We start from the raw sequence: 13,447 nt of genomic DNA on the forward strand, positions 1-13,447 counted from the left end.
GAGTTCCCTCGGTGGGACATTGGCTTGGAAGGAAGGATGGGAAAGGCGTTGCTGTGGATCGGTGAGTAACTCTCTCTGCCTTTACTGACTACGGCAGGATATAACTTCCCTGGATGGCTGGTCTCAGAGGCAGCAGCCATTTGCCCAGAGACAGTGTGTTCTCGAACTTGCCCTAGCAGGTGTCCGGGTAACAGTGCACACGGAATAGTTTTACATGCTCTGGGACTGATTTAAGCATTGAAAGGCTCTAGTCAAGTTTATTTTTAATGCATTCTCCTTCCTTTTTGCAGGTTTGGCCATTCTGCTGCAGTTGCAGCTGGGTAAGAGCATCTTATCCTTTCTTTTTGTGCACAGGGTGCTGAGGAAACTGCAATACGGTTAGAAAGAACAGTTAGCCAGACTTTCAGCTGGGGTCAATCGGTGTAGCTTGATTTCAGTGTAGTTCTGATTCATAGCAGCAGAGGATCTGGCCCACTGATCCCTCCTGATTATTCTTTAATGTCTCCCTTTATTGGTTCCATCCCTTTTTGCTCCTCGTAACAAACAATTTCTGACTTGAAGAATGGGCACGTGTCTTTCATGCAGCTTGGTATTAAATTGGAGCAAGGAGCAATAGAACCAGTACTCTTTTCTCTAATGCTGACTGATAGCTGAGTCTACTCACCACCCTGGGCCTTGGTTTCTAACTAAGCAAGATTATCCTGTTAACATAACAGAATTGTTCTGCTCTGGGCCAAATGTTTATCTCTGAGTTGTGGTTGGTTGAAAGGGAATGCCCCAACCTTGGTGATATCTAGAAAGCACAGTTTACTGATATATTTGTCATTCGGAACATGTGGTGGGAAGTTGTTTGAATGGGACATGCGGCTGATTCCTAGATGTAAATGCAGATGCGGAAAATATACATACCAGGGTAGCATTACATACATAGAATTTGTGAGTAGAAAGTGACTGTTAAATGAAATCCCCATTCACACGCAGGACCGGTGCATCTATTTGTACAATCAGAAGATGTGCAAGAAAAGGCTAGAATTTCCTCTTGTTACCCCAGTGTTGCTTCATTGACATCAGTGGATTTACCCCTGCACCAGCATTGGTGAAAGGAGAATCATAGAATATCAGGGTTGGAAGGGACCTCAGGAGGTAATCTAGTCCAACCCTCTGCTCAAAGGACCAATTCCCAACTAAATCATCCCAGCCAGGGCTTTTTCAAGCCTGACCTTAAAAACCTCTAAGGAAGGAGATTCCACCACCTCCCTAGTGCTTCATCACTCTCTGAGTGAAAAAGTTTTTCCTAATATCCAACCTAAACCTCCCCCACTGCAACTTGAGACCATTACTCCTTGTTCTGTCATCAGGTACCACTGAGAACAGTCTAGCTCCATCCTCTTTGGAACCCCCTTTCAGGTAGTTGAAAGCAGCAATCAAATCCCCCCTCATTCTTCTCTTCTGCAGACTAAACAATCCCAGTTCCCTCAGCCTCTCCTCATAAGTCATGTGCTCCAGCCCCCTAATCATTTTTGTTGCCCTCCGCTGGGCTCTTTCCAATTTTTTCACATCCTTCTTGTACTGTGGGGCCCCACAGTACTCCAAATGAGGCCTCACCAATGTCAAATAGAGGGGAATGATCACGTCCCTTGATCTGCTGGCAATACCCCAACTTATACAGCCTAAAATTCCGTTAGCCTTCTTGGCAACAAGGGCACACTGTTGACTCATATCCAGCTTCTCGTCCACTGTAACCCCTAGGTCCTTTTCTGCAGAACTGCTTCCTAGCCATTTGGTCCCTAGTCTGCAGAACGGTTGCCTAGCCATTCGGTCCCTAGTCTGTAGCATTGCATGGGATTCTTCCGTCCTAAGTGCAGGACTCTGCCCTTGTCCTTATCGAACCTCATCCTCTGATTTGTCTAGGTCCCTCTGTATCTTATCCCTACCCTCCAGCATATCTACCACTCCTCCCAGTTTAGTATCATCTGCGAACTTGCTGAGAGTGCAGTCCACGCCATCCTCCAGATCATTAATGAAGATATTGAACAAAACTGGCCCCAGGACTGACCCTTAGGGCACTCCACTTGAAACCGCATGTCTGATTCCACTCTCAATAATACCTGACATCACTATCAGGAAACAACCAGATGTTTCCTTCTTAATATCTGTGATTTGCTTTTCTCCTGCCAGGTTCTGCCTACAAACTTGTGTGTTACTTCACTAATTGGTCTCAGTACAGGCCAGAACCTGCCAAGTACTTCCCAAACAATGTGGACCCAAATCTATGCACCCACTTGATCTATGCCTTTGCAACTATGAATCAAAATAAGATTGCCCCATATGAATGGAATGATGAAGACCGACTCTTCCCAGAATTTCAGGCACTAAAGAAAAGGTCAGCACTTTCCAATGTACAAGATTTAAAACAAACAAAAAGCAAATTTTGCTTTTAAAAAATATTTCTTGTTGCCAGGTGAAATTGAGATTTTTCTATCAGCAACAAAGAAAGATGGCAGCGAAACAATAAACTATTCCTGTTCTGTAATAAAGAAATTCTTTAAGAGATATCTAGCAGCAATGCTTTAATTAAGGGCTCTATTCCACAACCCTTCATGGAACTTGACTCACACAAGTAGTCCTGCTGATTTTGGTGGAACTATGTAAGTGTGCACCAGCGTGAGTCAAGGTTCCACGATCAAGTCCTAAGGGTCGATTGTATTTTGTATTCAACCCTGTTTTCAGATTAGTATATTTTGGATTCTTTAGGTTACTCATGGCTGGAATGTGGTTTGACACAGGAGTCCAGTTCAAGTGTAATGTTTTTTACAAAAACACAGTTTAAACCAAAGAGGAGGAAAGCTGGGGCTAGGCATTCCACTGAAACTTAGGAGATCTAGGTTCAAATCCCAGCTCTGCCAGACTTGGTCTCTCTGTGCCTCACTTTTCCCACCTGTAAAATGGGGATGATAGTATTTCTTTTTGTCCCATCCTTTGTGTGTCTTGTCTGTTTAGACTGTAGGCTTTTCAGGGCAGGGTCTGTCCATTGCTATGTGTTTGTACAGCACTTAGCACCATGGGGTTCTAATCTGGCTTGAGGCCTTTAGGCAACACTGTTACCAATACTGAATGATGATAACCAAAAAGAACTGAATAGGCTTTCTCGAATGAAAAATAATAATAATAACAAAAAGTTCACAACTGAGCCAAGTCTCAAACACAACCAAGTGACTGCTGCTTGCTGACCTTCCTTTTTCTTTTCTCGTGTCACAGTAACGACAAACTTGTAACCAGCCTGGCTATCGGAGGATGGAACTTTGGCACTCAGAAGTGAGAACTTTTCCCTTGACTTAATGACAAAGATGGTGAAGATGATGCTGAGACCTTGAGAACACGCAGCCTCTTGCTGCTCCTTTGGAGTCAACGGGAGCTTTGCTATTGACTTCACTGGGGATAGGATTAGGCCCATGATGATCATGTGAATGACCAGATGTAAACGGCAGTAGTGACTAGGTAGCTGAAGAACTGGGTATTGATGATGTCATGGGTGCTGGTGAAAATGGGGATGGGTTGAAGAAATAAGGAGAAGAACGGTGATTAATTATGAAAATATAGATAGTTAATGGTGATTAGACATTCATGATACGAACAGGGGTGGCTCTGGCTTTTTTGCCGCCCCAAGCACGGCAGGCAGGCTGCCTTCGGCGGCTTGCCTGCGGGAGGTCCCCAGTCCCGCGGATTCGGTGGCATGCCTGTGGGAGGTCCGCTGGTCCTTTGGTGTACCCGCCGCTGAATTGCCACTGAATTTGCCACTTGGAGCGCTGGTGCCTGGAGCCGCCCCTGGATACGAATGGCAGAATGGGTAAGCAGGGGATGGTTATGAAATGTTAGGGTGGATATTGCAGTGGTTGGAAATCCCAAGTAGATAACGGGAGTATTAAACAGAAAATGGTAATGTAATGATAATGAGATAATGAAGATAGGTCCTGATCCAATGGGAGTCTTTCCATTGACTTCATTGGACGGTGGATCAAGCTGATAGTGAAAATAAGGGTGCTCTGACTAAATAGATCAAGCAGAGAATGTGATGGTGGTACCAATGATCACACGATAATGGTAGAGAACAGGATTTTGGTGAGGATAATTTCATGGTGGTGAAGGAGGAGGATAAAGATGAGGGCAGATTGAGATAAATACACAGGTCTTCATACTCTCGACTTTGGTAATAACAGAACTTATTAATAGTTGATTATTGGGTACACATTGCTAATGACAACAAGAGAGGTGATTAATGGAAGTGGGTTTTAATTAGACTGTTCTGCATGAAGGCAATTACATTTATAAAGGAGGAACTGAACAAGTCTGCTGTTGCATGTATTACAAAAAAAGGAGGGGGGGCAAGTTGTCTAAGAATTATCTTCTTCCAGATTCACTGAAATGGTTGCCTCACCAGCTAATCGTAAAACGTTCATTGACTCGGTGATTGCGTACCTCCGTAAGTTTGGCTTCGATGGGATCGACCTGGATTTTGAATACCCAGGTTCTAGAGGCAGCCCCCCCGAGGACAAACATCGCTTCACCATCTTGATTCAGGTAAGTAACCAGTGTGCTATCTCAGTTATTCTGTATGTCAGCTGGAGTGAGTCAGATCTGAACCACCAAGCTGTGTATCAGCAGTGTTTACACTGGCACTGCATGATTTTAGTTCACTTTTAGTTTCTTGAGTCCAACTATTGTGGAAATATGGTATCAGACCTTGTTTAAGATATTCTTCCATCTTGCAAGGGCTTTGAGGACAATTGGACATGGAAGGAACATTGCGAAGATCTTTAGGAGTTTATAGAAAAGATCAGGCTGCTGGGATGTTTCTAGATAGATATTCCCAGCTGGACATCAATGACATTTTTACAAGAATCACTACCAATACTCTCACTTCCATTTTCAGGAAATGCTGGAAGCCTTTAAAGCTGAGGCCGCAAGCACAGGACTCCCAAGGCTGTTGGTTACCGCAGCGGTATCTGCTGGCAAAGGAACTATTGACGCTGGATATGAAATTGCTGAGATAGGGAAGTGAGTAGATTGGTTCCCACATTGTGCTTAATGTGCTATTGGCCTGGTTCTCTGTTGCCTTGCCCCTTGCATCATCATTAGTCCCCGTGCAAAATAGGTGGGTGCAAAATGCTACTAAATCCCAATGGTAGCATTTACACTCCCTTTGGGCAGGCGAAAATGACAGCATAAGGTTCCAGGCAATGGAGATTCAGGCCCAAAGTCTTGTGCAACCTTTAGGTCAACGTGGGATGATGTATTGTCTGCTGACTTATTTGTCCATCAGGAAATCATATTCCTAACTATGTTGTTTCTTTTTTTGGTTTGTTTCATTTAATTTAAACCAGGCTCCTCGATTTCATCAGTGTGATGACCTACGACTTCCATGGAGGCTGGGATTCCTTCACAGGGCACAACAGCCCGCTCTGTGAAGGCTCTGCTGACTATGGTGACTACAAGTACTTCAACTGTGTAAGGGAACAGACCGCAAACTCCCATTTTATTTCCCCAAGGGGGCGCTGAGAGTAACGGGCACTGGTGGTAAAAAGGTTTTCCATTTGGATCTCTGCAGAAATATGCCATGGAATACTGGAATGATAACGGCGTCCCAGCTGAGAAGCTCCTGATGGGATTCCCCACCTATGGGCGTACCTTTAGGCTTAGCACCAGTGCCACATCTGTTGGTGCTCCAGCATCTGGGGCTGGGTCTTCTGGGCCTTACACCCGGGAAGCTGGTTTCTGGGCTTATTATGAGGTGAGAAGCTTGAGAAAATTAAATTTTGTGGCCCAGATCCTGAGCTCGTGTAAACTGAGCTAGTTCTATTAGTCCTGATTCTCATGTGAAACTAAGATGGCTTTACATCACTCTGGCAGTGCAAAGGGGCCGCATGCTCACTTTAAGGCCCCCTTTACACTGCTAGAGAGGGAGAGGGACCTTAGTGTAAATGAGAATCAGACCCATTGAGTTCAATGGAGCTATGCCAGTTTGTAGCCGCTGAGAATCTGGCCCATAATTAGTGTTTTATGGTATGTACTTTTATGTTTTTTAGGTGACATATTTTGTTTTTACTTAGGCTGGTTGCTGAGTTTCTATCTCTTGTCTAAGCTCCTCTCTCTTCCTGTACAGTGGATGGATCTCTTCCCACTTACACCAGTGTTGTACTGCAGGGGCACTGGTAGACTAGATCTTCAGGTCTGGAAGAGCTCAGGTCCCGAATGGGGGGGTGGGGCAAACGTGGCTGTACCACCCCACCCTTATGTCCATTTCTTCTCCCCTATTCCCCAGGCCAGCTCAGTCCCTGATGCAAATTAAAGTAAGGCTCTACTCTTCGCTGCTGCAGAGCCTAAGGGGCTATTCTGGGGGATTGGCGGATAGCTGTGATGTGGCCACCTCCTCTCCTCTCTGCTGCGTGGCCTAGGGGCTGCAAGGAGGTGGTAAGGCAGGGTACACCAACTCTGCACCCCCAGAGTAACTCCTAGCTGACCACTTAGGCTGCTGGATTGCAGACTAAAAGGGGGGACAAGATCTAGCCTGTTGACTTCACCTTTTGGCTCCTGAATGAGGTCCAGTGTGTGTTAACCCCATGCTGTTTTGGCAGATCTGCACATTCCTTAAGACTGCTCAGGTACGATGGATTGAGGACCAGAAAGTCCCCTATGCCGTTAAGGGGAACGAATGGGTTGGATATGATGACGTGTGCAGCTATAAATACAAAGTAAGACCTTTAACATTTTAAAGTGAGCTTTACTTACACCCTATCCCTGCTATTGGAAAGCACTTGGCTTAAATTCCATGCGTTTCAGAGTCCCTTGATAAAGGGAGATATTTTCAGCTTCGTTCATATTGCACTAAGGCACCTTGAATGTGATGGGAATGTTTCCCAAAGCATTTATTTTTGAGCTGGGATACACTACTGCCTAGCAGTTCTGTGATCCATGGCTGTCTAGCCAGTTACTGGTTTCACTGTGTGTGTGTTGAAATTGTTAAAGGAATTCTTAAGCAGCTGTGGAAATTTTATCGATAGTTGTACAACTTTTTTTTGATAGGTCAAATACTTGAAGGAGAAAAATTTTGGAGGTGCCATGGTGTGGGCTATTGACCTGGATGATTTCCTGGGCTCTTTCTGCAATGAAGGAAAGTATCCTCTAATAAATGAGCTGAAGAGACTCCTTGAAACAAACGGTAAGACGGTGCTAATGAGTATTTCAGGCCTATATAATTAGGAGGGTCAGTACATCTTTTTCACCTGCTAGGGTGAAATTCCCCCTTCTGCAGAGGGCCGAACAAGGACTAGTTCTCAGTATAGGTGTTAACCAAAAATCCAGGCAGTGCTTATGTTTTACTTTTGTGCTAGCCCTCTGCACAGAGGTGAGTGTCAATTGGAAACTGGATCTCCTGTTTCCATTTGCACACCTATGAAAATGCAAGGGCCGGTCATGTGGTAAATATGAGCTTTAGAAAACTACTGATGAGGCAAAATTCAGCATTTTGCCATGTGTGGTGTCTTAACACGGAGCCATTATATAGCACTTTACATTTTGGAAGAGCTTTGTAAGAGAGTTAATCCTCACAACATATATAAGGCAGATAAATATTACTTGCCCCGTTTTGCAGATGGGGAAATTGAGGCACTGAATTGTTGTGTGACTTCATCAAGGCCACGTTAATCCAGAGGCAGGATTAGAAGTCTAGACCATGTCTCTGAAACGTGCTTGTCTGTGTGTGTGAACCATGCCCATTCTGCAGAGGATGTGAATCTGCTACAGCTTTTACCTGTAAGGGTGGGGTCAGTCCTTGAGCTCAAGTTATACAGGATCGTGCTCTTAGTCCAGGAGTCCCAGGTGATAAACAATGTAACAGTCATTACAAATCATGAAGTGTAGAGTCCAGAAATATAGACAGGCATACAGGAGTACACGTGTAGATGAAATCTGTCTGAATCCATGTACTTTAATGAATTGTTAATTATTAATTTTAGATCCGATTGTGCCCAACTGCCCTTTAGACATCCTTCCACCAGGACCCACACCTCCTCCAGATGACAATACAACTACCTCTCCAGTTATTCCCCCAACTGGAGAAGATGATACATTTTGTGCTGACAGACAAGATGGTACCTATGCCGACCCCAAAGATAATACAAAATTCTATGTATGTGCTGGAGGCAGGACTTACCGCTTCACCTGTGCAGCTGGCCTTCTCTTTGATGAGAGCTGCAAGTGCTGTAACTATCCAAAATATTAACCCCACCCCTGGCTCAGAACAAACACGGATGAGTAACAAACTGTAATTTGAATCATCTCTGGCAGAATCCCTCTTGCCCTATTAAAAAAACCAAGTGGCGGGGATAAGGCATTAATGTGTGTGTTGTCTGTCTGCTGTGTGATCAGTGACCCTGCTTGTAACAGTAATAAATAATCTCTTTTATATAGTGTCTTCTCTGCCAATGCATCACAAAATTGCATAGGCCAGATATTCAACACAGGCTGAGCCTGGCTTATTCAGACATTTCCTAAGACTTCTTTCTGTGGTTCAGATTTGTGTCCTCCTCCATCTCAGCTCATATAATTTCTAATAATAATAATAATTAGTTATCTCATTGAGGGAAGAAAAATCTCAAAGGAAAGTAAATACCCTTATACCCATCTTACAGATGGAGACTGGTGAATAGAGAGGGGAAGTGATTTGCCCAAGGTGACATGTAGCAAATGAGTGTCCTAGCTGAAAACACAACCTAGATCTCCTGATACCCAGTACAGTGCCCTATCCCCTAGGCCGACCAAGTCCTTATTTTGGGATTTACTTCCCTCCCCTGCTCGTGAAGGTTACACAAGACATCGTGCAGTGGTCTACCCTGCTTGGAGAAATGTACAACAACCACAGCTATTCATTTCCTACACCACAGCCTTGCACCCGCTGGCACAGCCTACTACAATCTATAGCTCCTAATGTATGTTAAATTATCTCAGGGTGCCTCTTTAAGCATCAGAAGACTTCAAGATAATGAAGGTTCCTGCGGCTTTGTCATAATACATTGGGAAGACAAATCATCGTAGCTAATCTAATTGAATTCAAGTGGGTACCTTGAAGCGTACATGTACCTTTCATAATGACACTAGCTACCTAACAGACATAAAAAGCACAGCTTGGCCCGAACTCTCCTCTCACTGACACTGGTGTAAATGCACGAGCAACTTCACTAGGCAAAATAGTAATAATAAAGATAACAGGAGTGGCGCAGTGGTAAAATTGGTGTAAAGGAGCAGAGGCTCAGGCCCCCTGTCTAGAGGGGTTCTTGACAGGCCTTCTCAGAAAGGTGATAAGCTCTACTCTATTCCGTTCTTATGCTGTGTCCTGATGTTGTAGACTCTAGTTTAGGGTATTTTTAATTCACAGAAAGGGGCCTAACAGTAAGACATCTTAGCACCTGCTACCTCTGCTTTTCAGAGCAGTTCATGGAACGTAATCGCCAGGAGATTACCCTGCCACTGCAGGTTGATTGCATTAGCTTCTGCCAGCTGGCTGGCTGTAAAATACCAGCCTCCTAAGGAGTAACGTCTCATTTAGCCCATTGCTCTTCCTGTTCAAGGTTTCTAATGAAACAGAGGGAAATCACAGGTTGATGGGGCTGGTGTGTCATGCGTGTAACTGAGGGTGGAACTGGGGCTGAAAAAATCAGATGTAATCCTATCGGTCCAAATCCTCAGATGGTATAAATGGGTGAAACGCTGCTTCAAATCAACAGAACCATTTACCTTTTACACCAGCTTAGGATCTGGCCCCCTGATTTAGAAGTGATCTCCATATTTTCTTTGAAGACCTCCCCATTACCTGTCTTCCCTTGGAGGCTGGAACTGAACACAGGAACCAGACAGTCACTTCACATGAGTTTCAGGAATGGTGGGTTCATTGTCTGGGTGGCTATTTCCACTTGCGGTTCCATGATTGCAGCAAGGAGTAGGCGTTTGGTATCTTTCGCTTCTCTAGACAGTCACAGTGTAGGCTGCAGAGGAGATAGCTCAGAGGAAGCATTGTTTGTTTTACCCCATATTCTCTTCTGAGAGTGGCAAAGGGAAAAAAAACCCGTTCAACAGAGATTTGGGCCAGATCCCATGTGGGTGTAAATGGGCCCAGCTCCATTGACTTCAGGGGAGCTATGTCAGTTTACACCAGCTCAGGATCTGGTTCAAGATGTCATTCAGGTTGCATGAGTATAGATGAGGTTCAGTTAGGTCCATTGGGTCAGAACTTGACCAGGAGCCGCCTTTGTCTCTAACGTCTTGCCATATGCTTCTACTCATCCATGAATTTTATTCTTGGTGAAGCTGAGGAAGAAATAGTTGAGAGGGATGAGATACAATCACACTGGACAAAGGTGTGCATTTAGAACATGACATGGAACACAGTGGCAACATTAGAGGGATCTCAGACAAGATCAGGGAGCTGGAGGTATTGGTCTATGAGAAAAGATTAAGCGAGCTAAACACTGTTCTACTGCAGTTTGGCTCTACAGTGTTTAAAAGGAGGAACGTACCAGCCTACAAACATTTGAAAGGTGTAAACTTTGAGGGAGGGAGTGGAATGATTTAGTGCGATACCCAGTGGGTTATGCTAGGAGCAGTGGGATGAAATGAAGAAAGGGAAGATGAATATCAGGACAAACTTCATGCCACTCTACTTCTGTAAATGAAAGGAGGCAGATAATTAGTAACTGGGGCACTTAACCAGCAAGTAGCAAGACACACGGTTCCATACTGCCTCTTTCTCTGTCTTGTCTGTTTATACAGCAGTTTCCAGGGCAGCGACTGTCTCTTACTATGTGCCCAGCACAATGGGTTAAGCCTTTATCTGTTATGGTAATATTTAATAATAGTTTGCACGTTACCCATGCATTAATTACTAATGGCGCCCTGGTACATTTCACCATGCTCTATGATGCCTGGCGAGCGCTCTGTGCTCCTTCTAGCTGCCTTACGCAATGTAAAGCTGTGGAGGAGTGAGTGGGCTGCTGGCTGGCCTGGTAAATGGGGTAATATTGATCGGAACTGCTGCTCTTACCTAAGCTGGTGACTTAGAACAAGCTGGTGACCGTTTTAGAACAAGTTTTACCAGCTGCCTTCTTATGGCGCAATTCTGTTATGGTTATTTCCTGAACACATTGGTCTGAGCCTGGGGTTTATGAGGGAAAAATTCAGGAAGTGGGGAGTTAACAATGCGAGCTCAGTATGTATATTGGTATGGGAGTGGATAATCTTCCTGTATATATAATAGGCAGAGGCAGGTGGCAGAAAGAAGCAGAGCGCTGCCCTGGGTTACGCTGCAGGGATTTGCCAGGTCAGTGGTTGTGTGCAGGGCATATCAAGGAGGGGTTCATTTAATTTTAGCTTTGTTTTGTGAGTTGAATTGTAAGTTGTGGCAACGGGTCTAAGTTGGGGATACAGGAGACTCTGGAAAGTTAACTTAAAATGCATGATTTATTTTATAGGTTTGGTTTTAAAAAGATTTTTTGCCAAGTGCATTGAGAAAGTCCATGTATGTTTCTGATAACTGCACATTATGCACTTAATTTTATGTGTGCATAGATGCTGCAGTTATTCCCATGTGTTTTTAAACTATTGTTAGCAGAGCACTAATATTTGTTCTTTCCTGTTTCAGTCCTGTCCGCACTAGGACCATGTTCTAAAACTTTACTCCGTTGTTATGTCCAGTTCAGTTCCAATGGGGACAACATTGGGAGCACTTGTACTGGGGATCACTGGAATCTCAGCTGCGGGGTCACCTAGACTTATACAGTATTGAGAAGAGTTGCATGAAACTCTGTCTACCCAGCAACTTCCATTGTTGCTTCCATGTTTTCTATATGTCTTTATTTCCATTTATAGATAATTCCTGAAGCCAAAATCTGAAGCTGAGATGGGGAAGATGCTGCTATGGGTTGGTGAGTAAATCTGATCCCTTCCCAATGACATTTGAACCATTACAGTTTGGGGAATCCTTTCCTAGAAATTGAAAGGTGCGGCTGAGACTCAAACAAATCTGTAGCCTTTCTAACATTGTGTTATGCGGGAAGTCAGACTAGATTTTCTAATGGCCCCTTCTAGCCTTCAAAATCTATGAGACAGCAGCATCCTACATAGGGATGTTTCAGCACAGACTTTGCTCTAATGGATTTTGGCCACCTTATGCTTAATTGGTAAGATTCACCCACGTGCAGAATGCCTATGCAGCACTTTGAGGGCACAAATGGGGGGTTTAAATGGTGCTGGCCCCTCTGCGCAGGAATGAATTTCACCCTAAGTGAATGGGTGCCAACAGTACAAAGTACCAGACTGACTTTTTTTTCTAATGCATTTTCATTTGGTTTGCAGGCTTGGCCATTTTTGTGCAGTTGCAACTGGGTAAGAATGACTTGTTCTCTGTTTGGGTGTCTGGGGGCCGATAATATAAATAGAAATAATGGGTCAAATCCCCAAGTCCCTGTTCAGTTTTCACCCATTCCTAATACTGGCAAAACTCACTGAAGTTCATGAGAATTTTGCCTAAGTAAAGACTGATGACATGATTCTCTTCTCCCAATGGTGCAACTCCATTGCCTTCAAAGGAGCTACCCCTGATTTACACCACTGCAAGAGTAAAATCAGGCACTGAATATGGACTTTAGGACTGGCAAAAGATGAGAAAGTGTTGCATGGTCTTGACAAGGGGTGGGGAAGCTTTAAAATAACCTGGTGTTCCCACATGGAACGAACGTATGTATAACTTAGGGCAACTGGTGTATGTTTTACATGTTGGACTCACATGAGGCCCTTTATTGAATTATATATGATCTAATACAGGGGTGCTGGTGCTGGGAATGCTGCCACATCCCCGGCTTGAAGTAGTAATAATAACCCAAATCGGGTGCAGGCTCTGACCTGGGGCAGGGGATTCGGGTACAGGAGGGGGTACAGACATGTGGGCTCTGGGAGGGAGTTACCAAATCAGCACGTTGTATAAGAGAAAGGAGCGGCAGTGATTTCATATAGACATAGAAAATGATAGAAGACACTTTTACATAGTCAAAATGTGAGAGGCAGAGTGTGAGGGGGGGGGGTGTCTGTACAATATTTCCTCGCATTCAGTCTCCTGGCTGGAGCAGTAACAGCCCCGCAGCACTTGTATAGGATAGAGAGGAGCTGCGGTGTCTGAGCTTTGACAGTCTAGGAATTGGGCTGCCTGTGCCTTTAAGACCCAGCCCCAGGAACCCGCCCCCTGCTCCGGGGCTGACACGCAGCAGAACTGAAAACAGCCTGTGCCCCACCCTGACACCCCCAGATCTGCGAGCGCAGCAGGTGGCTCATCCCGAGGGGCCACTGTCCCCCCCATCCCCTCCCTAAATGGGGGTTTTGTCCCTGCACAGGGTCTGGCAGCGTA

At 44.7% G+C, this 13,447-nt stretch overlaps 3 protein-coding genes across 5 annotated transcripts in view; 2 read left to right on the forward strand and 1 right to left on the reverse strand.

The window, feature by feature from the left end:
- On the forward strand, positions 1–8,278 carry LOC123368437 (acidic mammalian chitinase-like). The gene is made up of 11 exons (XM_045013220.1): positions 1–61; positions 291–320; positions 2,179–2,383; positions 3,259–3,315; positions 4,413–4,578; positions 4,931–5,055; positions 5,382–5,505; positions 5,606–5,788; positions 6,633–6,749; positions 7,081–7,216; positions 8,013–8,278. Exons 1-11 carry the CDS (start codon positions 37–39, stop codon positions 8,276–8,278), a joined length of 1,434 nt encoding a protein of 477 aa, XP_044869155.1. The 5' UTR covers positions 1–36.
- Positions 8,214–13,447, reverse strand: part of PIFO (primary cilia formation) — a 25,720-nt gene continuing 20,486 nt past the window's right edge. The window contains exon 6 of the mRNA XM_045013227.1: positions 8,214–10,359. Within this exon, the coding sequence (XP_044869162.1) occupies positions 10,345–10,359 (15 nt within the window). The 3' untranslated portion in view covers positions 8,214–10,344. The remainder of the gene's footprint in view (positions 10,360–13,447) is intronic.
- Positions 11,933–13,447, forward strand: part of LOC123368439 (acidic mammalian chitinase-like) — a 14,289-nt gene continuing 12,774 nt past the window's right edge. For 2 of the 3 annotated variants that reach the window (XM_045013222.1, XR_006578779.1), the window contains exons 1-2: positions 11,933–11,972; positions 12,403–12,432. In XM_045013222.1, coding sequence (XP_044869157.1) covers positions 11,948–11,972; positions 12,403–12,432 — 55 coding nt within the window. In that variant the 5' untranslated portion in view covers positions 11,933–11,947. Of the gene's footprint in view, positions 11,973–12,402; positions 12,433–13,343; positions 13,366–13,447 lie in introns of those variants that run through there. The other variant, XM_045013225.1, reaches the window with a different exon arrangement.

Source organism: Mauremys mutica, chromosome 4 (genome assembly GCF_020497125.1).
Source record: "Mauremys mutica isolate MM-2020 ecotype Southern chromosome 4, ASM2049712v1, whole genome shotgun sequence".
NCBI classification, from domain to species: Eukaryota; Metazoa; Chordata; order Testudines; family Geoemydidae; genus Mauremys; species Mauremys mutica.